At 37.4% G+C, this 24,209-nt stretch overlaps 2 protein-coding genes across 5 annotated transcripts in view; one reads left to right on the top strand and one right to left on the bottom strand.

The window, feature by feature from the left end:
- Positions 1-14,565, bottom strand: part of tmem266 (transmembrane protein 266) — a 55,663-nt gene extending 41,098 nt beyond the window's left edge. For 2 of the 3 annotated variants that reach the window (XM_017485822.3, XM_047159845.2), the window contains exons 1-2: positions 13,792-14,565; positions 8,280-8,456 (exon numbers count right to left, since the gene is read on the bottom strand). In XM_017485822.3, coding sequence (XP_017341311.1) covers positions 8,280-8,293 — 14 coding nt within the window. In that variant the 5' untranslated portion in view covers positions 8,294-8,456; positions 13,792-14,565. The remainder of the gene's footprint in view (positions 1-8,279; positions 8,457-13,791) is intronic. The other variant, XM_047159846.2, reaches the window with a different exon arrangement.
- Positions 14,566-16,996: 2,431 nt separating this feature from the next.
- LOC108274930 (pro-neuregulin-4, membrane-bound isoform) lies at positions 16,997-23,144 on the top strand. Of its 2 annotated transcripts, XM_017485353.3 has the most exons (5): positions 16,997-17,098; positions 17,641-17,705; positions 18,368-18,461; positions 21,012-21,164; positions 22,377-23,144. In XM_017485353.3, exons 2-5 carry the CDS (start codon positions 17,696-17,698, stop codon positions 22,417-22,419), a joined length of 300 nt encoding a protein of 99 aa, XP_017340842.1. In that variant the 5' UTR covers positions 16,997-17,098; positions 17,641-17,695; the 3' UTR covers positions 22,420-23,144. The 2 variants fall into 2 exon arrangements, with proteins under 2 accessions (XP_017340842.1, XP_047016091.1); XM_047160135.2 differs by lacking the exons at positions 16,997-17,098; positions 17,641-17,705 and adding an exon at positions 19,613-19,754 and having other exon boundaries at positions 18,373-18,461.
- The last annotated feature ends 1,065 nt before the right edge of the window (positions 23,145-24,209 follow it).

Genomic DNA, 24,209 nt, shown 5'->3' with positions numbered 1-24,209 from the left:
AAGGAGGAACAAAAGGAAGTCATGTAGTAAGCATACAGATAGAGGAAGATGTAGAGGTTAAAGAAAGTCTTTTGCATTTAAAATAGGAGAGAGAGAGAGAGAGACAAGACACTTTCTACACATATTCAGTGTATGGTTGTGTGTGTGTTTGACCCACTCTGAAATGTTAATGCAGTCGGAGTTAGAGAGTCAAATGTCCCCAACTTTGTGTATGCTTTATGACTAATTCCTACTTAACACACTCTTTTTAAAGGTCGTGCTCACATTTTCTCTACACTGTGTGATTTAAAAGATAAGGAGTAAGGTGGCAACTCTTTTACCATTCAAAACATATTTTTAAAAATGAAAAAAGATGCAACAGTTTTGTGATTGTATGAAAATGTGAAAGTTAAAGCCATACAGGATACAAGTTATAAAAGACCATAAACAAGAGATATGAATTACCATGTTTGGCAAAGGAGCATGAAAATCTGTTATGCTACTAAAAAGACCAGAATAAAAGCAGTACTGTAGGATACTGTACAGAAGGACTGTGTAGTGATGCAGGCAGCAGAATATTCCCCTCTGAAGAGCAATGTTCTGGCTGTAGCATTCGCCTCCTCTGCTCGACTGACCTCCACGTCTGGGAAACAGCAGCTTCAGCACGCCTGCTGCCCTCACCCTGATGCTATATGCACACTTGGCAATCCTCCCTACTGATCACCGGCAGTGCTTTAATCACACGCAACACACACACACTCCTCGGAGTAACAAATTCACATTTCTAAATTATCATATGCAAATGGCTGGAGCTGTCAAGTCCTCATGTGGGCTTGATGCCATTTTAATGGCACTGGTGGGATGACAGTTAGATGCTAGCCTTAACTCTACAAGACGGTCAAAAGAGACATATTAGCTTTCATTAAATATTTGATATAGACTAGATATTCAGAGCTATCAATACATGATAAGAAGCCATACTGATATTACTATTTAAAAATAGTTCAAAATCACTTCTGAAAAGATAACTGGGCCCGGATCAATATGATGTAGCAAGGTCTGCGAGATATATAAGCACATTAGAGATGCTAGCCTGACAAATATTTTATAAATAAATCCAGTTTACAAGCTGCACATATCTCTCTTAATAATGCTCATTCTCATAGCTGTCCCAACGCAAACAAACACCTATCTGCCCCTGGTGAGTGTACAGCCCACTGCAATTAATCAGCCAAAGAGAATCGATAGAAAGAGAAAAATAAAGAACCCCAGTGGGAGCTAACTTGGTTTTAACTTTAAAGTGCATACACAGCAAACACACACTTTTTACCTTTTAGAAATGCTGGGAAAATAATAAAGGTGCATGAGATCCTGTACAGTAAAAATTGCACGAAATGGTGCAGGGTAAAGTCAGGGAAGGATGACCAATTCCCTTCACAAACTACATAATAAAAGATTATATCTGATAACATAAAATTAACAAATGCTCCTCATTAATTACTATGAGATTTACAGTGCCATTGCCACTGCTCAAATGATTCAGGTCCAGAAAAAAAGAGTTACTTAGAGTGACTAAGGCCAGTTATCATTCACTAAAAATGTTAGAAGCCTGTCTAAAATATTAACTAATTCAATAACATTCCAAGGTCATTAGCTTGTCAAAATTAGGATGAATATGGTGGCGGGGAAATATGCTAAGTAAGGAATAAATAAAAAACGATGGTATGCTGTTCTAGGAAAACTAAACAGGGGTGTGATGCGGTCCGACATGAAGGTGAGTTACAGTTACCAACCCAAAGTTGATTTATTTTCCTACATCATGTGATTAATTCCTCTTATACCACAGCAATTTATCAATTATTAAATTTTTTTAAACTTAATTAAAGAACGACACACCATACTCCATTAAACAGTATGGTTAGGTCCTCTTAACACTTATTTTATGATAACTATATTATAATAGCTTCTCATATAAAACCTCACCATATCAACAATTACACATTTTTACACCACCTACTGATGAGAACTGAGCAATAAACAGTGTTATGCTATTGAATACAGGGCTTCAGAAATAAAAAAGTTCAACTTTTGTTGACTTAATACACATGCAATGACAAACTAGTATATAGTGCTTAACGACATGTCATACTATGCATTACAGTATACTGGTATAAAATATCCCTTTTGAAATATCTCATCAAACTGTAAAATTATGAGTAGAACTAAGTAATAACCATCTGTCAGCTCAAACGAGAGAGAATTGCTGTTTCAGCACACTGTGTGAGATGGGGAGGGCATCCAAGTCATTGGCATTCTGGCTGCTTCCTGCCACACTCTCCTAGCCAGCTGCCCACAGCACCACGTGGATGTTTTACTCAACAACCAGAACTCAGTAATCAGCAACAAAACCTCTCTATGTCCAGCGGGATTTCATATTTAATGCTCAAAAAAACACATTCCTTTCTTCAAACCATTAATACAAAAACATGTTGTGGCCAGGTAAACAGTCAGACGTGCTCTAACCATCAAAACACATTAATCTATCCATCTTCAGTAGCCACTTTATCCTGGTTAAGGTCATAGTGAATCCAATCCCAGGGAGCACTTGGTGTAAAACAGTAATAAATCCTGGATGGGATGCCAGTCCATCACAGGGCAGCATACACGCACTCACACCTAGGGGCAATTAAAAATAGTTAATGATCAAGCTTTTGGGAGGTGGAAGGAAACCGGAGAACCTGGTGGAAACCCGTGTGAATTGAACCTATGATCCTGGAGCTGGCATTTTCATTTAATTAGAGCTCATTCCCAAGTTGAACAAACTGCACAAGCTACCTAAGAGGCCACACAGCCACCTGCACTAAGCAAACCATGAACACTCTTTGGAGAGCTAAACTTTATGTGTCCTGCGCACATCTGTTGTGCCATCAAAGCCAGATGCTGCAGAAAGCACTCAAGCAACAAGCTGTCAGGATGAGTTAGCAAGTAACAGATCTCCACACCTATACTGAGTGTCAGGTACCTTGAAAATAAGGACCCACACACCAATAATATTAATCTCTCATACGGGTCAGATAATGATATAGGCTGTGCTGGTGTCATCCAATCTTATACTGGCTTAAGACAAACCAACAAGGCTGTGAACTGTTAACTAGCAATATTATTGTTGCATCACTGTTATGCCTTTCATATTTATTTCTGTAAAGCCGCTATGATGAATATCTGCCAATTTGAAAGTGGGCAGTATAAAAAGAAAAACCTTACCAGTTCTAACCAAATGTGATCTATGTTTGAGAACTGTCCTACATAAACATGTCTGTTTATCAAAGAAATTATGTAATGTAATGCAATATAGCTATTGTGTGGGTGGTTAAAGCTTTGGCTTCCCCAGATGAACAGACTGAGAGAGTCAATTGCAAAATAAATAAATAAATAAAGACCTCATTAGTTAGAATGGTCCAAGCTAAATGTTAGTTGACCTTTTTCAAACACGAAACCATCTTCACAGTATGTAGCAGAGTGTCTAAGCATGTGTACATTTCCAGCACACACATACACACACACACACCCACAGAAAGTGGGGACAATGCAAAGAATCCACGTAGACACATTGAGTAGGCTAGTTAAATCAAAAGAGGTAGAAATTGAATTGCTGAGGTGCAACCACTGTATGTTGTATAAGGATTGTGCCAATGATGCAAAAACAGAACCTACTTCTTAAGCAACCCAGTCTCAACCCAGTCTCAGCAAAAAGCGTTCAACCTATCTGCAGCACCTTCTGTAGGATGAATATCAATGTTCTGGATATGTTGCATAGAGACGTATCAAACTTTCACTTAAATGCTCTGTATGCTACATTCTGCACCAACATATTGTAAATGAGCTAACCTCTACCACTATGCTATTTGAATCATTTTACCTCTTTTTTTTTTTTTTCCTTCTTCTTTTTTTGTTGAAATATTGAGCATAGCCTACTTTATGCATAAAGGTTGTGCTTTTCACAACATGTGATTACACTTACCAGGCTCTTGGAACTTGTCTGCAAACACAATCAGGCTTGTAAGTCACATGGTAACACTGTATGGTAACAGGTATTTTCCAAATGCAGATAGTTTTAGGCTGTAAATTCTTTAGGCTATTGAGAATACAGAGATGTTCCAAATATCCATTACTGTACCATGTTATACCCACATGGGAAAATACCCACATTACTGTACCATGTTACCGTGTGACTTACAAGCCTGACTGTGTTTTATTTTCTTATTCACATTAAATTAAGTCCAGGATAGCACCAAGAAAAGAAAAGCCCTATAAAGAGAAAGAAAAAAAGAGTAGTTATAACAGTTGTATACAGTATGTCCCTACAAGGACAGGAATATCTGACAGTTTTTGGTTACTGAGGTCAAGGTCAGGTGTGTGTGTGTGTGTGTGTGTGTGTGTGTGTGTGTGTGTGTGTGGTTGTAGAGTGTAAATGTAGATTGTAGATTTAACTGTTTCTGGACCAGTGATATGAAAATACAACCTCATTTTATTGTGGATATTAGGTGTATTACTACGTAAAAATGAAAAGTATGTTTTCAGAGCTGTCTGTCCAAAAATCACTGCTCAGTAATAAAAAACTTCAAATAGCCAACTATGAACCATACATATGATCCCAATTCTGTGGGTCAGTCTGTTCCCTGTTCACACTGAATATGAGTAGCACTTCATCCATCGGAGAAAGAGGAAGCTAAACAGAAAAAAAGATAGACAGAGACAGATAGAGAGAGGAGAGAGGAGGAAAGGGATGGAGGAAGAGAATACCAAGTCCTCTAGCCCAAGAGACTCTTCAGGAGTACAAAAATAACTGGCCTGAGATAATACTGCAGGAGAACTTCCCATCTGTTTTTACACAGCAGCTCCACTGAGGAAACAAAGTTCAGCATCATAAGCCGCATCAATTCACAGTTCTGTCCAACAGGGAGGACATTATAATGGGTTTCCCCCATTCACTAGATACAGTGTTTTCCTTCTACTTTTTTTCTTGTCACCCTGCTTTGTTACACCCTGCTTGGTTTATATAATCGATTCTTCATTGTAATGAACCACTTCATTTGTCATTGACCTGTGAAATCTCTAACTGCATTCTGTCCCCTTACACTATCCTTCTCACCCTCATCGTCCACCACGGCTGTCTTCAAAATGCTGTCTGGCAGGTACACAACAACTGATAAGATAATATGACAAACAGCGGTGATAAAATGGAATTTGGCAGAGGTTCCCCTTTTGTATTGATCAGAGATATGTTCTGGGACTTTTACTGTATGAGGGTAGTTTGAGTAAGGATGGCTAGAGGAAACAACTACAAACAGTCTCCAGGCAATATGGCTGCTCATCTTGCTAACTTTGGTTCAGAGACACAGGGCCTGGAAGGACGAAGAAAAGGCATGGACCGATCAGGTGTTCCATATGAATCTCACAGCACACTGAGAATGTGATGGTACATCAGTGTGGGGCCATAAATGATGATATCAACTCCTCAGGCAGCAGACGGAATAAGGAGGAAATGAGTGCTAGGACCAGGACACCACAATGTCACTTTTGAGTGAGATGTCACATTAAAGAGCTGTCATGCTGCCTTGACCTTGATATTAACTTTGTGCAACTGGATGCAGATTGAAATATTGTGTAAAAAATGTCATCAAACCAACTTCTTTTTTTATCTTTAAAAAAATATATCATTTAATAGTTAAATCTGTAATTCATTACATACACTCCCAGACCACTTGATTAGAAATACCTGCACACCTGCTCATTCATGCAATTATCCAATCAGCCAATCATGTGGCAGCAGCACAGGCGATATTTTTCCTGTTTATCTATGCGATATCTTCAACTGCCTAGTTTCAATGATCCTGTGCCCACTGTAGCCTCAGACACCTCATTTTGGCTGACAGGAGTGGAAGCTGATATGGTCTTGTGGTGTTGTAGCGCACCTACCTCAAGGACTGATGTATTGTGTATTTTGAAATGCTTTTCTGTTCACCACAGTTGTAAAAAGTGGTTATTTTAGCTACTTTCCTGTCAGCTCAAACCAGTCTGGCCATTCTCCTGTGACCTCTTTCATCAACAAGGCTTTTTCAATCCAAGGAGATCAGAAATTTCTGAAATACTCAAACCAGCCCATTGGTATCAACAACCATGCCATGGTCAAAGCGACTGAGATCACAATTCCCCCATTCTGATATATGACTTGAACAGCAACTGAAGCTCTTGATCTGTATCTGCATGATTCTATGCATTGTGCTGCTGCCACACGATTGGCTGATTTTATAATTGCATGAAGGAGTAGGTGTATAGGTGTTCTGAATAAAGTGTCTGTTGAGTGTATGTTTTACTATACTGTATATGTGATTTTGACTTAATTTGTCCGGTGAATTCAGACAAATCATTGTTTCACAGCTTTATGGTAATATCAATCCACACAGAAAAAAATAGAAATAAAGCAAGGAAATACTCTGACGGTGTGAAACATAATACAGTCAGCTCAAAGTAACCAATTCCCAAACATACTACACAAAAGCAAAAGGATAAACACATTGATTTATAAAGTCAAACACCATCCTATCCCGACACACAAAGCTGTTCAAATGCAATAAATGTTCCAAGCTCTTGACACACACCCCATATGCAACAACCCCAATTACAAAAAAGGTGGGACAGTATGGAAAATGCTCATAAAAACAAAGAGGAGTGATTTGTAAATGTACTTTGAGTTGTATTTAAACAAAAAACATATAAAGATAAGGTATTTGATGTTTTACCTTAATAAATAAAGCAAAGTTTTTTTTTAAGGTAAACATTTATTTTGAAATTGATCCATTCAAAACGATCCAAAAAAGTTGGGACAGGGGCAATTTAGGACTAATAGTGATGTGACAAGTTGAAATAAGAAGGTGATGTGAAACAGGTGAGGCAATCGTCTAATCGATAGTATAAAAGGAGCCTCCAAAAAAGGCCTAGTCCTTCAAGACAAGGATGGGTCGAGGTTTGCCAATCTGCCAACCTATGTGTCAATAATCCAACACTTCTAGAACAACATTCCCCAAAGAAAATCGGCAGGATTTTGGGCATTTCACCTTCTACAGTGCACAATATAAATAAAAGATTCAAGGTGCATAGGGCAAGGCCAAAAAACACTTCTGAATGCGCATGATCTCTGATCCCTCAGACGTCACTGTATTAAAAACCGTCATGAGTCTGTAATGGATATCCTGACATGGGCTCGGGAATACGTTGGTAAACTTTTGTCACTCAACACCATTCGCCGCTGCATCCACAGATGCAAGTCTTTACTATGCAAAGCAGAAGTAAATACATACATCAACACTGTCCAGACGCGCCACCGTCTTCTCTGGGCTCGGTCTCATCTGAGATGGACAACAGCACAGTGGAATCATGTTTTGTGGTCCGACGAATCAACATTGCAAATAGACTTTGGACGAAACAACCGTCGTGTTCTCTGGTCAAAGAGGAAAAGGACCATCCACGCTGTTATCAGCGTCAGGTCCAAAAGCCAGCGTCTGTCATGGTATGGGGGTGTGTCAGCGCCCATGGCATGAGTAACTTGCACATATGAGAGGGCAAGATTAATGCAGAAAGATATGTACACATTTTGGAGAAACAGATGCTGCCATCCAGAACAGGACAACGCCAAACCACATTCTACCCGGATAACAAGCGCATGGTTGCAAAAGTAGAGAGTGTTGGTGCGAGCATGGCCTGCCTGCAGTCCTGACCTGTCCCCAAATAAGGTAATGAAGACGCTGTACAATTGCGCGGCTGAAGAAATGCATAATGGATGAATGGGGGAAAATTCCGCTTGGTTAACTTAACCAACTGGTGTCTTCAGTTCCCAAACGCTTAATAAGTGTTATTAAAAGAAAAGTTGACATTACACAGTGGTAAACAGACAACTGTCCCAACTTTTTTGGACTGTTGCAGTCATCAGATTTGAAGTGAGTGTATATCTTAAAAAATAAATTAAATTCACAAAGTAAAACATTAAATAATGTGTTAATAGTGTGTTTTCAGAATAGTACAGGGTAAACAATTTTAAAATGACTCCTTTTGTTTTTTTTTTTGCATCATACTGTCCCAACTTTTTTGGAATTGGAGTTGTACATACATATATTCATGGACATACTGCTATACTTAAGTGCGCAATGCAGACAATAGCATTATTCATTTTAACTTGCTCTTGGTAGCTTACTTGACATATTTCCTTATCAGATAGATGGTGCAAACTGTAGCCTACTTACTGTGGGTGGCTCATGATGAAGACCGCAGTGGACAGGGACCAGACTTCCTCCCCACAAAAATAAAATAAACAAATAAATTAATAATAATAATAATAAAATAATAAATAAAATAAAAAACTTCTCCTAAATTGAAGATCCTAGTTGTTCCAGATGGGGATGACCACACGCATACCAAACCTGTAATGAGAACAAAACATATACTTATATGTTCAAATAAAAAATGCTTAACAAAATCAAGATATATGTGCCACAGTAACAAGAGTGTGATGGATAACTGTGCAACTAAAGCTACATACTCAGGTGTTAAAACACATTTGTGGCTTAGATTATTTAATCAGTCAAGGGAAATGAGGTACTGGCTTGTGAAATTGAACCATCAGTATAATGAATACAGCTTTTCCTTTACAACTGAGATTATAATAAAGTTATAGTAGCTTTATGCTGGAACTCACCCAACCTTTTTTGATTCTACAAAAGGGCATACAATTACAAATGCAATGATTTGATATTAGATTGAGCCATTGTATTTCATCTGACCTTGCTGAGACATGGAAATTAGGAAATAGGCTCTTATCTCCCCCTGCAGCAATTATGTGATTCTTGCCATGCACACTTTATATATATATATATATATATATATATATATATATATATATATAGGTATTAATTCTAGTTAAGTTACTGAAACTTCATGTAAAAGTCTTCAGCTCCTCTGGATAAATCCTAACCTGGACATGCCACATTTGAGCTCTGGCCAAATCAGCCTATTAAGAATTCCCCGTACTCCTTTCCTCTTACTGCGCTCACTATGAAATGCATGTGTGAGCACCGAGTGAGTGCGTAAGGGCTTTAGTGACGTTTGATCACAGCACTGCCATGAGGGAAATGGGGGCATATTATTGTACAAACAGCACTATTTTCAGCATAGCAAGCTTTATCCAAAGCCTGAGCTGGTGGTGTGACACTCTTTCTTCTAGGTATGATGAAGGTCTCAAACTCAATCTGGACCAGCATCCATAAGCATCTGTGGAACTCAATTACCACTCATTTCAATTATTTAAGTGTTGTGATGAAAGTTTAGTGAATTGTGAAATCCAAGCGTCCAAAGCTGAGCTCAAAATCAGAAGCTGAATAATAGCAAGGTTGAAACTGAGAGGGAATTAGTGCAGAAATTAGGCCCAGACCTTTCAATTACGGATGATCATGCAGGCGTGTATAGTTATACAGTTATATAAAAGTGCAATAGTAGTATTAGGAATGACAGGACGTGTATAATGGTTCATAACATGAGAGCAGAATAAGGAGACCACAGACCACTGTTGAATCTGTTGAACAAGTTGAATTAAAAATGATCGCAGGTGTAAAATAAAGTGATCATCACACATGGCCTGTACACTATCCACTGGCTTAAGTCAAACTGATGTCTGAAATGTTTTATTTGCTGGGCTGTACTTAGTATCGGTATTGAAGCCCATGTTCACATGAAGCACTGCAATGGCACCAAATTATATTTTACATGTTTGCTGATCTGATCCACTGATGTATTTTATGCCATGAATGTGTGTGATGTTGACTGACATGACACACATCATGCACATAAACAGAGGACACAAACTGTCTTAAAGCAGGCCATCATTACACCTCTGGTGTTTTGCATTTGCAAATTGTCATCAGATGATTGCAAACTGTCAGCTTGGTTACTCTGAGGATATCAGGTCAGTATGAGTAGGTAACACTTTAGGATACGGATGCATCATTAATGACTAACTACACAGGAAAAAATGAATAATGCAATATTAACTTTCTAGTAATTACTATTAACTAACTAAAAACGCTGATTAATGAATTAGTACGTAATAGTACACAGATGAATGCGGTAGTTCACTATTAGCTAATCAATAAGTACTACTTCTTTCATGCCTCCCGGAGAACTACTAAGAAACTATATACAGTTTCATAATTAATATGAAGCTGCTACTGCTAACAAATAGACAAGATTGTTTACATAATCAATAGGTAATAGCAGACTTATGATTTGGGTAAGCTGTTTGTGAGGGACCAGGGCAGTCAGGGCACAAGGGACACAGTTTCCCCAAAAAAAGAGTTTAATGAATCAAAATATATATTTACAAAGAATTCAAATAATCAAAATCAATATATAGACATATAACAGAGATCAACTTGTAACGTGGGCCACACCATATTCAATTTGTTACAAACTGAACAGAACTAAACTGAAATAGCTGAGGACTGAACAGAACCAAACAAATAAATCAACACAGGCGGCAATACAGACGGACTAGTCCATTTTATACACACATGGGGGAAACAAAACACTTCCACTAAAAATAGCAGTGAATGCGGCGTGTCAGCCTTTAATGCGCACCGACCCCATCGGAGATTCCGCAAGGCAACCATCCACTCCTCAGTTCATCCAACACAACCACAACTTAAGGAAAACTGTATTAACAAAAGTGTGTACAACATAAAGTAGAATGTGTGCATTCCAACTAGTTCAATGATGCACTGGAATCAATAAAGTATTTGAATGAAACAAACTGAGTGTGAGTCTTAATATGTCGTGATTACTGATATGCAAATATGTAAATCATTGAGGGAACGGAAAAAAAATAACTAAATATTATGCATTTTCCCCACAGTTATGATGAATAAATATCACGTGCAACCAAACACTGAAGTCACTGTAAGCTTTTGAAGTTTTTGTAAGGTTTTGGTTAGTAATAACTTCTGAAGGATTTGGTAACACTTGAGTCATTATTTTCGGGCTACCATATACCATATAGATTCTTCTTACATAGAAGCATATATTCCTGTGAGGCATGTTAAATAAATAAATTACTGTATAGGTTACAATTTGTCTGGCATTTGGGATATGGCTGATGACTTGAAATGTTCCAGTAGTCTCCATGACTCTCTAGTGATTCAGTGACAAGTGTGGACCTAAGCTGTCTTCTCGTTATTTAAGTATTAATAATAATGTGGAAAAAGTGAAGTTCAATTCAATTAAATTAAATTTTATTTGTGTAGTGCTTTTAACAATGGACATTGTCTCAAAGCAGCTTTACAGAAACATATAAAATACAGGATACAGATTTTAAGTGTGTGAATTTATCCCTATTGAGTAAGCCGGTGGCAACGGTGGCAAAGAAAAACTCCCTAAGATGAAATGAGGAAGAAACCTTGAGAGGAACCAGACTCAGAAAGGAACCCATCCTCATCTGGGTAAAGTTCAAAGGCATGACGGAAAAGTGGCCACAGGAGTAAGGTCCCGAAATGTGCATTTAAAAAGCCATTTATTTACAATGATCCATAGTTAGTAAATCATTCTCTAGGAGGAATGATAAAATGTACTAATTATTAACAGTTTACCCAAATCATAAGTCTGCTATTACCTATTGATTATGTAAACAATCTTGTCTATTCGTTAACAGTAGTGGTTTCGTATTACTTATGAAACTGTATATAGTTTCTTAGTAGTTCTCCGGAAGGCATAAAAGAAATAGTACTTATTAATATAGTTTCTTAGTACATTTACATTAATGGCATTTGGCAGACACTCTTAACCAGAGCGACTTACAGAAGTGCTTTGAAGTCTCTATCAATAAATACAGCCTGATACTGGTTCACCAGGTCATGGACAAAAAATACCATCAGTCTTAAAACTCTGTTGGGAGGTAATATAGTAAGAAAACACACGAACATTTTTTTAAATGAAAAGTGAATAATTTAAGTACTTTAGGAAGAGGTAGGTTTTTATGACGTGGTTTGAAGACCGCCAGTGACTCAGCTGTTCGGACATCTAAGGGAAGTTCATTCCACCACCTAGGTCCAGAACAGAGAAGAGTCTTGATGCATGCCTTCCTTGTACCCTGATAGCTGGTGGCACCAATCTAGCAGTGTTAGAGGTTCGGAGGGAGCGTGGGGCAGTGCGGGGTGTGATAAGTGATTTGAGGTAAGCGGGTGCTGGTCCATTTTTGGCTTTGTAGGCAAGCATCTGTGTTTTATATCTGATGCAGACAGCTACAGGAAGTCAGTGGAGGGAGTGTAGCAATGTGGTGGTGTGGGAGAAGTTAGGAAGATTGGAAACCAGTCGTGCAGCTGCATTCTGGATCAGTTGCAGATGTCGAATGGCGTTCAGAGTCAGACCTGCGAGGAGTGAGTTGCAGTAGTCCAGCCTCAAAATGACAAGAGACTGAACCAGCACCTGAGTGGCCTGTATGGATAGAAATGGACGAATCCTTCTGATGTTGTAAAGGAGAAATCGACATGAGCGTGTCAGATTAGCAATGTGAGAGGGAAAATACAGCTGATTGACCATGGTTACCCCAAGGTTGTGTGTAGTAACGGAATTTCTCTTTGAGGCATGAAAGAAATAGTAGTTATTAATAGTTTCTTAGTAGTTCTCTAGGAGGAATGAAAGAAATAGTAGTTATTCATTAGCTAACAGTGAACTACAGCATTCATCTGTGCACTATTACTTACTAATTTGTTAATCAGAGTTTCTAGTTAGTTAATAGTAGTTAGTAGAATGTTAATATTGCGTTATTCATTTCTTCCTGTGTAGTTAATCATTAATGACGTATCCATATTCTAAAGTGTTACCTATGAGTATTCACAGCTCTGAGTATTAGTATTGTATTAAATTGGTTAAACATTGGATTTGCATTGTTGTTTACTAGCATTCCAACTGATGGAACCAAGACAGATTAACAGTAAAAAGCTAAACTTAAAATTCTACTCTCCAGCATATATACAAAGCGCCTTTCTATAACATGTAAACAATTTTCTGTCATAGGTAAAAAGAGAGGAAGATGACCTATTTTTGATAGTGGCACTATCAGGTCTGGGCAGTATACTAGCACACACAGCTCCCTCTCCTGCCTCCACATCACACTGAAACTTTAGCAGCTGATCACTGATCCACACACTGTCACACTTCAGCTGGCACAAATGAAATGCAAAAACAGGACTCTTTGCTGTAGGAACTATGGCAATGCTTTTATTTCATAGTGTTTATATACCTTTACTTGCCTTTCCTGATCACAACACAAGCTTTACGTTTTACAGCAAACTCATACAGCCCAGGCGACAAGCCATGTCTGAAGTTTTTCCCTGTGAAACCTAATTTCAGACCAAACCCAAAATATATGCCAGTGATAAAAGGCATGTCTTTAAATATCTTTCATTTTCCAAGGCCTAAAGCATCGAATGACTGTGTTTGTGATTAAATGCATTACCACTAACGAGTAAAAGAGCCAAGGATGTGTCGCTATTAAAGGCCATGGCTTCCTGACACAGTTATCCGTCGACATTGGGTTTAATGAAATAACATGATGACAAACGGTCACTGATGAAAGCAATTATGGGTACAATAAGAGGGGGAGGCAGTGAGGACGAAAGAGGAGGAGGAGGAGGAGGAAGAGTAATTAGCACACTCACTAGATGAAGAAATCTTAAAATAAGTAGCCTATTTAAAAACCAATAAACCTACCTTTTTGTTAAATACATCATCGGAAGTTCAGTCGTGTCTCTCTTGCTCTAGTAATACTGATGATGATATTGAGGAGGAGGAGGAGGAGGAGGAGGATGATAGAGATGTGTGCCTAGCCGATGCTCGGTGCTCAGAGCTTTCTGTGTGTAGGCTGCGACTGTTATCCTTGCCAAGCATCCGCTCTGATTCTGCTTCTTCTGCACCTCCGAAGAAAAAAAGGGCAAGACTACCGAGCCCGATCTGTAATGCGATCATCGTTCACCGAGATGCTGTGAGCAGTCCGCTGGCGAGTAAACGGAGAGGATCAGCATCAGCAGAATCCGTGAGCGCGGAGGAGGAGGAGGAGGGGGAGGAGGGCATTGTGTGCCTGCTCGGCTCAGTGTGAGGATGAGGGATGAGGGCTTCCCCGACAATCACTCTGGGGACTCCGCGTGTCCAACCGAGCATTAAAACCCAGAGTCCAGCTGCTCAGAAATAACCAACAGCTGTCCGCTGGATTACGAGTGCGCCTGGTAAACACGCAGCCATCGCTGCATGCTGGAGTGTCGAGCAGTTTAGTTAAACGTGCGTTTCTCAGTGAGCTCGAGTCCTTCAAAATACTGTTCGGCTCATTGAAATGTGAGTAGTCGAGCTGCGTATCTACAGACGTTTCCCCTCCTTCGCCTAGTGGAGAAAGAACATGATGACAGCCACTTCTCTATGCCAATTGGTGTAAACGTTTGTCATTCAATCACGGATAAAAGAGGTCGTGATTCAACTGACATTATAAACGTGTGTGTGTGTGTGTGTGTGTGTGTGTGTGTGTGTGTGTGTGTGTGTGTAATTTAACTTCCACATGTTCTACATGAAAAATAAAGAACATTAATGCAGAACTCAACGGGTGATAGTCGGTAAACGTCATGCCAACGTTGCCATGGTGATTTGGCGGGAAAGGCTTAATTTTTTAAATAGTCCCCACTTGCCTCCTCTTAAACCAGTGTAGAATAGACATACCATAATCTGTAGTTTCTCTCTGTCTGAATTGATGCTTTTCTAAACTGTGCCTGATCCTGACACGTTTCTACTGCTGTGTGTCCTCTCACACTCTTTGGACTTGTCTGATTCATACTAATGCTCTACTTTCTTCACTTGTGACTCACATTCTGCTGCTCTGGACGGTCCCACATGGATACCCTAAATATTTCCCGAAACCTGTTTTTGCCCACTACTCACCCTTGATTCAGTGGACACTCTTGTCTGGATACTGTAGACTTGTACCTAAGAACTGCTGCTGTAATGATAATGACTATCCTGTGCTCATCCAAGACTATGATTTACAATATGCTCATACTGAACGTCCGTACAGGATTTTGCACAGGAGTTTTGCAGCCAAAAAATACTTGATTTTGATTTTGTGCTCTTTTTGTGGGAAAAGTACTTGAATTTGCAGTGATGTTTGTTGGTAGCTAAATGAGACCTTCTAGCTGTACTCATGTTTGATGCACCTGAATTGAAGAGGGCTTTTGCTGAATGCGCATTGTGATGACATCACATGCTGCTTCTTATTATATATTCTTATACTGCGGTCATTAAAAAACAAATTGCAAGAGAGAGAGAGAGAGAGAGAGAGAGAGAGAGAGAGAGAGAGAGAGAGAGAGAGAGAGAGAGTGATTGTGCCCTGCGATAGGCCGGCACCCCATCCAGGTTGCCCCCCGCCTTGTGCTCCATGTCCCCTGGGATAGACTCCAGGCTCCCCACGAACCTGTGTAGGATAAACGGCACAGAAAATGGATGGATGGATGGATAAAGTGATCAGTCAGAATAACTTCATATTTATTTACAGTAACTCTTTTCTCTACGGAGATAACTGGACCCAACAATGGCAGCAAAATGCAGCAGAGACACAATTTTTTTCTGTGAATATGTCATCCAGCTGCATGTTTCATATTTAGTGTAATTAATGTATATTTATACTTTCATCAATGCAGATCACACACACACACACACACACACACACACACACATAATCACGTTGTGGATGTCTTGTAATGTATAATAGTTAAGAATCTAGGAGTGGTGATTGATAGTGAGCTCTGTCTGTGGAAGCACATCAGCAATATCTGTGAAATGGTATACTGTCATTTCCCTAATATTTCTGATGTCTATACTATCTTTCTTACTGCCAAATGTCAGATACATACATCATCTGGAGTACCATAATCCTATATAATAAGGTTTAAACATCAAAATCCCCACTGAAGGTACACCTAAAGAACATAACATTTATACGATTTGTAAAATATTAAATTCAGTATGTTATTGCCAAAATGGTGATATGTATCATAGTGAGAGACTGGCTCTTTAATCCCATAAATGGTTACTTGCATATCATATCTTACATCTAATATTAAGATAGTCATTTACATTCATTGTTTAATTCTTCGTGAACTTCAAGATCATTCATCATCAAGACGTGTTATACTGGTGACACCTGAAATATGGCTGAAGGTCTATAATTTGAGTACTTTCTGCTTTATGTCCTTTTATAATTCATATTGAACAAAATAAATATAATGAACATGGTGTTCAATGGCAACCAGGAGCTTCACAATGATAAGTGCAGGCCCAGTGGTGAAGGGCATCATACTGACTAACAGAAAGGTTACAAAACCCCTAATTATGTCTGGCTAATGTCCTTTTTTAAACACGTCAAACCACAAAAGGTTTTAGCTGTGTTTGACTGCCCTTTCTAACGGTTTTAGTTAAGAAAGTTCCTAAAATTCCATACATACCTGTGATGTTCACAAGATTTTAAACATAGCAGTCATAACTATCACCTGACATAGTTGGTCTGCTTCAAGCCTGAAGTAAAGTCTCGATACAAGCAGGTGTTTAACCAACCCCACCTGACTGAAAGTCGTGTAAGTATTTTCTCATTGCTTCCACACTGATTCAAGATCTGTCTCAAAACGACAGCCATCAGCCCCTTTTAATTAATTATTCAACACATCCTGGCTGATTATTAGCTAAAATGTTCAATTTTCCATGTAAATAGGTACATTTGGAAAAGAAGAGTCCAAAAAGTGTGTGAAGTAATGTGACAAATGATTGCAGTGTGAACTAACAAAATCATTGTTAGTTCACACTGCATTTTTCTCATGATAGGAAGTGTAAACTGAACCCTGAAGTAATGTGGACAAACAGCAACCACAACATTTCTAGGCTCAAACGTAAACGCCCAGGGCACGCTTGTGTGACTCTGAGTGCCACAATGACATTCTTTTTGATATGTCACTCTGAAGAAACTTGCCTACAGTCGCTCTATCTGGTAAGTCATTCTCTGTTGTGATTTTCTTAAAAATCTCATTCTATGTCACACCAGAGTTTACTCATAAAATTGCAAAACTGCTCTGTAAAGAGAACACAGAACAGGTTGATACAAAGACACACCCTTTTCATTTCAATAGAGAAGTTTCTACTTTGGCAGAAATGTTTACTTTAATGGAAAATATTAATGTATGTAAGCTTTTGTCAAAATGTCCTGTTTTAAGTAATTAAGAAACATTTAGGTATCAAGAACTAGTTTGGATGACTATTGTGTATTTTGAAGATATTGAAGCATACAGTTTTGATTCTCAATAAAGTCAAATCAGAGACTAAATTTTAACTTGTCTTTTTATACTTTAAGCAATATCATTGTGTAAAACGTCTCACATACTGTCTATCTGGTGACATGTAAACAATTAATTTATAACATTATCTCATTGTTGCCCATAAAGTCAGACATAACCTTATCATTATCAATATGTATATACACATATTTATTTATGGCCAATCTGAGATGATAGACTTAACATGATGTTTTGTCAGGTGGAAGCAAAAGATAATAACTACATCCACTGTGACGAGTTCATCTGAACCTGTAATGATGGCAGGTAAAATGAAGAATGCATAACCTTCAAACCTCATATAATCTGTGTAACAAATACACATTTATTATACAGTTGAGTGCAGCAGTTTGCATACATCAAAATGATGTTTGTCTATGTTTATTTCTGATTTAATGTTCTCATTGTTGCTAATGGTATCCCTAAACACAGGGATTCTTTATTATACTCTGCTCTGTGAAAGGTTAATACTGTATTGTCTGTTTTAAGTGTTGTATAGAAGGCCACTAGTGCTTACCTTGACCTGTTCACAGCTCATTAGACACCTCAATGAGTCACATTCAAATATATAAAACTAGAACATGTCAACAGGGATGCAAACTTTTGAGCTTTCTAATAAAGGTAACTGCTGACCTACACTCCACTGCTGTAATAGACAGATTTTTAGATTTTTAGAAGAGTATTCAACAAGAAAACACCATTAAATTAATATAAGGTTCTGATATGTATAGAGAACCTGCAATCAAGTTCCTATATTAACAACCTAGTAAGCACTCATGATGCAAACATCTGCACACAACTGTACAATAACTTTTAATTATCATTGTGTTACATTCTAAGGCATCACATGCTGTTTACTGCTATCAGACAATGTGACAGCAATAATCAAATAAATCCAGACTTATGATTTGCTCTTTTGTCTTTTTTAGATCATGGTGAACCTTGCACTGGGTCAGATGCATCCTACTGCATGAATGGAGGAAAATGCTTTAAAATACCCTCAATGTCCATGCTCACCTGTTTGTAAGTAATAGTTTCTCAACCTCACTGTAAAACATGACAGCCACATTATTTTAACTTATTTCTTCTCTTTAACTCTAATTGTCATGACAAGTTTTGGAAATTGAACTTAAGTTTATAAGTTTTCACAAAGTAACCTTAAAGTAATCCATTGTCTTGACTTGTAAAACTTGTAAAAGTAACTTTTTGAGTTGAAACAACGGTTATTTTAAGCTGAGTTCACTAATGTTTTTAAGGCAGCAGGTGAACTTTCGTTTCTAAGTTTAACCACCTCAAATGGGGTTGCAGAAGATTTTGACCAACTCTTATTATAGATTTTTATGCATATAAACTTGGCTTATGGAACATTTCAGCGAAATATCTGAAATGTACTTACTTCAGGAGCCTAATTTAGAGCAACTCTTAAACCCATTTTAGCAGTTATTCCGCATGTAATATGCTCCTGTTTACAAGTTACACCAGGCGCCTGAGATGTATTTCAGTTGTTTAGCTAGAAACATGACAAAATACAATGTTCATGCTATTGCAGCATGTGAACATAATCTAAACCGTGCAAGGGATATATTTTAGGCCATAGCATTCTGCAGAAGCATGTGCTTTGGCATTGGTTAAATATAAATTTTGTGAAAATTCTGTTATCACTGTAAAAGTTAAAAATTTACAAAAAAAAGTGGTAATGCTTGTGTATAACACTCTGACAGTCAGTACAAGAAATAAAATAATAAATGCCCTACTCCCTGGTGTAAAGTGGGCTTCACGGTCATACACATACTATTACATATTACCAACAACTAAGCCAACAAACCCAATTACTGGTACCATTTGCTAGCACTGTGTGATGTATGGTTGGTCCAGGGCCAAAGTTGGATAAAAGTTGGTCAAAGTTGAAGTTGGCCAAAGATGAAATGTGAGCTTTCAAAATATTTCATCTATCATGGCCTGACATGTGAGCTCTTAGACATAATGATTTATAAAAGTATTCTTAAATGTGTAAGAACCCATTTGTGATCTTCCCCTCTTCATTGTAAGACAAATAAATGTAAAGGGTTGGCCTGCATGTGCAGAAACACCACATATATGTTGGAAAATATCAGTGTAATACAGTAACAATGAGGGCGGTACAGTGAAGTAACAGGGAGTGTTGTCACTCACAGCTCCAGGCTCCTTGGTTTGATCGTGTTCTCAGGTTACTGTCTGCATGGAGTTCCTGTGCATGTTCTCGAATTGTCCACATGGGTTTCCTCCGGGTTCTCCGGTTTCCTTCCACCTACCGACTGGTTACCAGTCCACCTGCCAGTAGGTGGACTGACTCAGATTAATTGTCTGAGGGTGAATGTGTGTGATCAACTTAATATTTAAATAAGAAAGTTACCTAACTATGTCTATTTTACAGAAATGCACCTAGAATATTCAAATACCTATCATTTAAGGCTTCACAAAAATGATGGATGTGTGGGATCATGAGAATTTTAGGGACTTAATATAGGGTGACTGGTCAAAAAAGGTTGAGAACCCTTAGTGTATATGTAAGCACTGTTTGCTTTTTTTCCTCAGTAATAGCTGCAAACATATGGTTATAAAGAATAACGTTGAGCTTGGTGATTAAACAGGATTTCAAAATGTTTTAGTTTCACCCAACAGAATCTGCATTTTTTTTTCTGGAACAACTTAACATAATTACTAATCATCTCATCATCTAATTAGTTATCACACAAAGTTATTTTCTATGTATGTATATATAGTCCACTGTTCTTCACATACAGAAGACTTTATATACACTTATGTTCACACATATACATATACATAAATTATATCACATGTAACATACATTTACAGTGCTGCTAGAAAGTTTGTGAACCCTTTACCATTTTCTGTATTTCTGCAAACCAGAAATGTGATGAGATCTTCATCTAAGTCCTAAAACTATTTAAAGAGGACCCAATTACACAAAATATCTTTCTTGGAAAAAGTATGTGAACCTATGTATTCAATAACTTGTGTAACCCACTTGAGCAGCAATAACTTCAACCAAACATTTCAACAGTTTAAACCAAACATTTCCAAACAGTTTTGGCCCATTCCTCCTTACAAAACTGCTTCAACTCAGTGAAGTTGGTGGGCTTCCTTGCATAAACTGCTCTTTTTAGGTAATTCCAAATATTTCTATTGGGTTTAGGTCTGTACTATAACTTGGCCATTCCTAAATGTGAAATTTCTTCTGCTTTAACCATTTCTTTGTAGATTTACTTGTGTGCTTAGGGTCGTTGTCTTGCTGAATGACAGACTTACGGTTAAGCTTATGGTCATACATTTCATCACAATTTTGCTTAATAAATAAATGTAAAAACATCTGCATCATTTGTTTAATTGAGTTCTCTTTAAGTTTTAAGACTTAGATGTAGGTCTGATCATATTTCAGCAGAAATACAGGACATTGTAAAGGGTTCACAAACCTCCTAGCGGCATTGTATATCAAGTTTGTTTACCTTAATGAGCAAGATCTGTTATTGTTACTCACACTGCATGGACCAATGAGATCACTTTCCCTTGCAGATGCAATAACAACTATGAAGGCAGCAGGTGTGAGCAATTCCAACTGGAGAGCACATCAGACAACAGCTTTAACACAGGCATGATCGTTGCTATCGTCATCCTCCTCATCCTCATCCTGCTGGTGCTGGCTGTGATCATCTACTACATCTGCAAGTGAGTGAAGAACAAAATATCACTACTGAACTTGTTAAAAAATGAAAAGCAAAAGTCACCAATCCCTTTTCGCATTTCATACAGAGCTGTGTAAAAGTATTTGCCCCATGCTGATTTCTCGTTTTTATATATAACAAAATCTAAGATAAAACAAAGGCAACCTGAGTAGACACAAAATTAAGTTTTTAAATGATAATCTTATTTATTGAAGCAAAAAAGTTATCCAATACCAACTGAGCCTGTGTGAAAATGTATTTGCCCCCATAGCTACTAATTCCCAAATCTATGAAACTGCATTCATAATGGTGTTCAGCTGGACTAGACACAATCAGGCCTGATTACTGCAAACACTGTTCAATCAAATCAACACTTAAATAGAACTTTTTCAAAAGCATGAAGGTGGTTAATAAGCTTACCGAGTAACAAACTGTGGCAAAGTTGAAAGAAATTCCAGAAATTCAAGGTGATTGAAATACATCAGTCTGGGAAGGTTTACAAAGCTTTCTCAAAGGCTCTGGGACTCCAAAGGATGCAAAATGAGAGCCATTATCTCCAAATGGAAAAATTCTGCACAGTAGTTAACCTTCCCAGAAGTGGCCAATCTTCCAAAATTCCTCCCAGAGCACAGCAACTATTCATCGAGGAAGTCACAAAAGAGCCAAAGACAACATCAAAAGGAACTATACATCAATAAAGGTGACTGTTCATGACTCCACTATCAGAAAGACACTGGTTGCGCACAGACACTATCAAGCGCAACTGGATTATGCAGCAAGACAATGATCTAAAGCATGGGACTAAATCCTAGATATACTGATCTCCAATTATCAGAAGCATTTGGTTGCAGTTATTGCTTCTAAAGGTGGCACAACCAGGTTGCTTTTGTTTTTTGTTGTATTTCATTTGAAGATCTAAAACTATTTAGTATGAGAGATACACAAAAACAGAAGAAATCAGGGTGGGGCAAATACTTTTTCATACCACTGTATATATATATATTTTTTTGGATATTTACCATTTTCATTATAGCAACAGGGGATTATTGTATTAAATTGGATCTTGTAATTGTATTAAAACTGTCAGACTTGTTTAAATGATATCTTGCTGGTAAAGCAACACATCTTTCAAATGTTTGCTTAAGTGCTGTTTCTAAATCTGGTTTTCTCATTATTACATGCCCTAAAATAATTCAGGATATTGTTTTCTTTGCAGAGTGCAAAGGAAAGCATCAAGAAATACAAGGGCCATACCATGAGCCCAACATTGAGCAGTATGAATGAGCTCATTGAAGGATATAAATCGACTTCTGAGGCATATCTTAATACTTTCTTAATATTTAAAGTGACACATGTAAATAGTTATTTTCAAAATTTTTTTTTTCAAAAAGAATTTAACATATTAATCTCTTCAGACTAAAGATTATATTCCAGATAAGGAAATATTATAATAATGTAATACATTTCAAATAAAGTTATTACTCTCGTCAGTTTGAACCTACTGGCAACATAAACTTTAAGGAAAATGTCTTACTGATGCCACATATAATCATGGATTCTTCAATTTTACACACATATAATAATTTTGGTACAGGTTCAAAAACAGACTAAAACACATAATACATTTTATATTCCACTCTTCATTCTGACAGTGAAAAGAAAAATCTTTGAATGTAATGGTTTAAAAAACTCTTTACAGATTTTTGAAAATCATGTCAAGAAAATAAAAATCTAGCAGTATTAACATACATGTGTGTTTATCACTGGTTATTTTAGTCAAATAAAGACAATGCGTATTAGCTAGTTCTGCTGAGATAGCTGAAGATTAAAAAGGTTGTTTTCCCCCACAATCCTAAAACAATTCTAGGACATCTATTACAACAAACAAAAGGATCATACCTTAAGCTGTTTCTTGTTTTCTTTTTTAATTCCCTTTTTTTGGCGAATCCTTCTGAATCAGTATAACAATGATTGATAGCTGGGGCTGATAGGACATAACCTCTGACAACATATTGCAAAAGTGCGTAAAAAAATTGTTCCTGATCTCAGCCATATGTTCACTGATTTGAGCTTCATTCAATTCATACTTTATTCTGTTCTGGTGAAAGTTACTGCAGAACAAAAGTTAGCGCAGCTGTTCCCAAACTTTTTGGGCAAATGACCCCAAATGGACATTTTCTGTGACAATAAGCTTTGACCACCAAACATTTTTTTTTTTAAAATCCAGATTTATAATGTAGGACTACTGTAACATTCAAACATTTATCATGTTAGTAACATACCTACAGTGGGGTCCAAAAGTCTGAGAGCACTAGTGAAAATGCTTCTAGTTTGTGTTTTCTTATTTAATACAGCAATTTTTATTACAAATTATATTTGTAATATAATTGTTATGTAATACATAATATAATTACATAACTTGAGTGACAAGTAGAATCTTTGGAATATGTACATGAATTTCAGAGTTTCTTAGTATTTGGTTGGACCCCTTTTTGCTTTATTGATAGTGTTTACTTGAGCTGGCATGACAAGTTTGTGTAAAACCTGATGATCCATTTTAGATTAAATCCATTGGAGTGTTGTCTGATCACATGCTTCAACAGAAGAGATTAAGCATGAAGAAAATCTGACCTTTAGCAGTTAACACGGTCAATATCACACATTTGCTTACATTTTTATAGGGACCTAGAAATATTAATATTAAATATTCAAAATACAGAACATTTACTTTCTTTGAACATTTACTTGTATTTCCTTGAAATATTAAAAAATTCTAAAACCTGTTTATTTCCATATTTTAAATACCAGATTTCCAGTGTGTTTCAAACCTTTGGACCCCACTGGATGTGTAACATAAATGACTGGCTCTCTTTAAAATTTTTGCTACCATCATAATAATTTGGGTACCCCTGAGTTAAGAGTTTTGCATGTCGTCTTACATTCCCCATGTTGTTGAAGAAGGTCTTCTAGATTATAGAAATTAAACTGTAAGAAAGATCTAGGAGAGGAGTCTCCCTCTAGAGGGAACATTAACACACACCAATTTAGA

This window comes from Ictalurus punctatus, chromosome 14 (genome assembly GCF_001660625.3).
Source record: "Ictalurus punctatus breed USDA103 chromosome 14, Coco_2.0, whole genome shotgun sequence".
In the NCBI taxonomy this organism is placed as follows: Eukaryota; Metazoa; Chordata; class Actinopteri; order Siluriformes; family Ictaluridae; genus Ictalurus; species Ictalurus punctatus.
This window is presented reverse-complemented; position numbering and strand designations above follow the sequence as displayed.

Bases quoted from the DNA above. Each gene is read 5' to 3' on its own strand.
- LOC108274930 (XM_017485353.3), top strand. The intron at 18,462-21,011 runs GTAAGTAATAGT...TTTCCCTTGCAG, and splicing joins ATGTCCATGCTCACCTGTTT to ATGCAATAACAACTATGAAG. The intron at 21,165-22,376 runs GTGAGTGAAGAA...TTTTCTTTGCAG, and splicing joins ATCATCTACTACATCTGCAA to AGTGCAAAGGAAAGCATCAA.